Raw genomic sequence first — 2,176 nt, 5'->3', positions numbered from 1 at the left:
AAAGGATAAAACCGTAAAAATGCCTAACGATTCATCAAGCATAGGCCTAGGCCTTTCCTTGGCCACGATCCTTTTCCTTATTGTTGCCATTCTTAAAAGCAAGCTTATCCTTGGCACAATAATTCGATGACTTTACCATTGAGAAATCGGTTTTTTATATTTGGAATTAAACATCTTACAAAATGAGTAGTTTGAGGCCATAGGTGTTGCATTGGCTTCCAAACTTCATTTTCTCGTTATTAACACCTATAAGATGGTGCTTTTAAGAAAACAAATTATGCTTAACTAGGATTTGTTACAAATAAAAATACAACAATTTTTACACTGAATCTTACTACAGAAGTTGACTGTTTACGTCACACTGTAATAACCTCACCAATTGTGGCTTTTCAGAACTTCGGCGACAAACCAACTCGATAAAATGCACTTACTCAAACAACACTAACGCTGCCTTTACATATCTAAAACGTAAACAATGATGGCATAGACAGTTTCCCATGGTCCTACCTGCTGCAAAGAATTCCTAATGACTGGCAAAATATGGCAGATTTCCCTATGCATCACACTGACATATTTAATTGGGATATTTGTTACCCGTTGTCACAACCAGCAACGTATAGGCCTACCTACTAACCTTCAATATTGAACACGATATTTTTACTTTAAGTGGCATAAGCTATGTAACTTATAGGCGTTTTGATTTCACAACTGAAATCGTCAGTGCACTTATGTACCACAATAATTGGCTAAATATATGAAACACGTTAATGGAGAAAGCCCACCTACTACTAACAAGACACTGAGCTGACTAGCACAAAGTCAGAGCCCAGTAAAATTCAGTATACTTTGCTTACCTTGAAATGTTTTTTTATTTCCTTTTGAAGAATTCCGGGGCCAATTTCTGCAGCTGTAAGTTGCACGACGTACCATTATGATAATAACAAACAAAAAAATCACAGGACGCACTATGCACAAGCGCACACATGTTGGACGGTTCCCGATTTGAAGGATTCGCGGAGGGCTGCGTGGTTGCAAGAAGCGCCGCCCTGGTGGCGGTACATCAAACTACGTAGCATCAGTATATAAATGGCATCTCCCGTTATTATTGAGCTTCCATGAACTATATGCCCGGATGAGTTCATATACAAGCATGAACATAATAATGTTAATATATAACTACACACAAACACTTACAAATGCAACTTACATTAGCAAGGCTCTCCATACACTCTGTTTAAAAGTCTGCATACATGCAACAGATTATGCTAATTGATACACTAACCACCATTTCACATCCAAGTTACTAAAATAATAATTCGTTCCTAGAATATGTAAGGCTAGGATTCCATTAATGCGTTCGCAGTTGCGTTTGCATTTGCAACAAAAATAGAACAAAAGAAAATGTAGTGTTGTTTCCATACGCATAGTTGCGTTTGCGCTAGGTACCAATCGCTTCATTTTTGCTACACATGTGGGCTTCGCTCCGTGGAAAATGCCAAGAGGAAAGCATCAATTTTCAGTCATGGAAACTGAAAAATTAACTGAACTTGTGCGCCAACCAGAGTGGCTATATGACCAGAAATTGGCCTCCAACAAGGATGTAACGATGGTCGGTAACATGGAAGAGCATTGCTGATATAATGGGATGGGACGCAGGGGAGGGTTGAGATGGTATCATTCAGGCACACTATACAAATGATGAGAAATAGTCGATATAATCAGGTGTAAATCTTAAACTGCGATAATATTTGTTGAAATGCACACAAACACACGTTTCTTGTGTTCCTTTGGCGTTTCACTTGAGAGATTAGCTAATCTTATGGTATTCCCAGTACAGCACGATCCAAAAAGTATCACCTTTTCCAAACATTCAAATATAAGAAACCGAAAATATTGAAGGTGTTTTTTCTAGTTTGCTTTCTAATATAACCTAAGCCCAATCAAACTTAACATAGGGTCCCTACCCTTATATCCCAGCTTGCCGGGGGATGATAGTCATTATCCTGCTTAGCTAAAGCACAGTTCTTATTTTATATTTTCAAGGATTTTGTTGTTTTAAAAATGAAATAAATTGACATAAAGTCACCATTCATTACTCTGCTTCTATGAAAGTTATTGATTTATACTAAGTTTCATATGTCATCCAGGTCTACAAGATAGGCTACAAGATAAGCTA

At 37.6% G+C, this 2,176-nt stretch overlaps 1 protein-coding gene across 2 annotated transcripts in view; it reads right to left on the bottom strand.

Moving 5' to 3' along the window:
* The window catches only part of LOC136825530 (protein LZIC-like), a 233,824-nt gene extending 232,373 nt beyond the window's left edge, over positions 1–1,451 (bottom strand). Inside the window, exon 1 of one of the 2 annotated variants that reach the window (XM_067082134.1) lies at positions 855–1,451. In XM_067082134.1, coding sequence (XP_066938235.1) covers positions 855–930 — 76 coding nt within the window. In that variant the 5' untranslated portion in view covers positions 931–1,451. The remainder of the gene's footprint in view (positions 1–854) is intronic. The other variant, XM_067082107.1, reaches the window with a different exon arrangement.
* Between the last annotated feature and the right edge of the window lie 725 nt (positions 1,452–2,176).

This window comes from Macrobrachium rosenbergii, chromosome 3, assembly GCF_040412425.1.
Source record: "Macrobrachium rosenbergii isolate ZJJX-2024 chromosome 3, ASM4041242v1, whole genome shotgun sequence".
Classification (NCBI taxonomy): domain Eukaryota; kingdom Metazoa; phylum Arthropoda; class Malacostraca; order Decapoda; family Palaemonidae; genus Macrobrachium; species Macrobrachium rosenbergii.
Note: the sequence above shows the minus strand (reverse complement) of the source record. Positions and strands in the feature narration are given on the sequence as shown.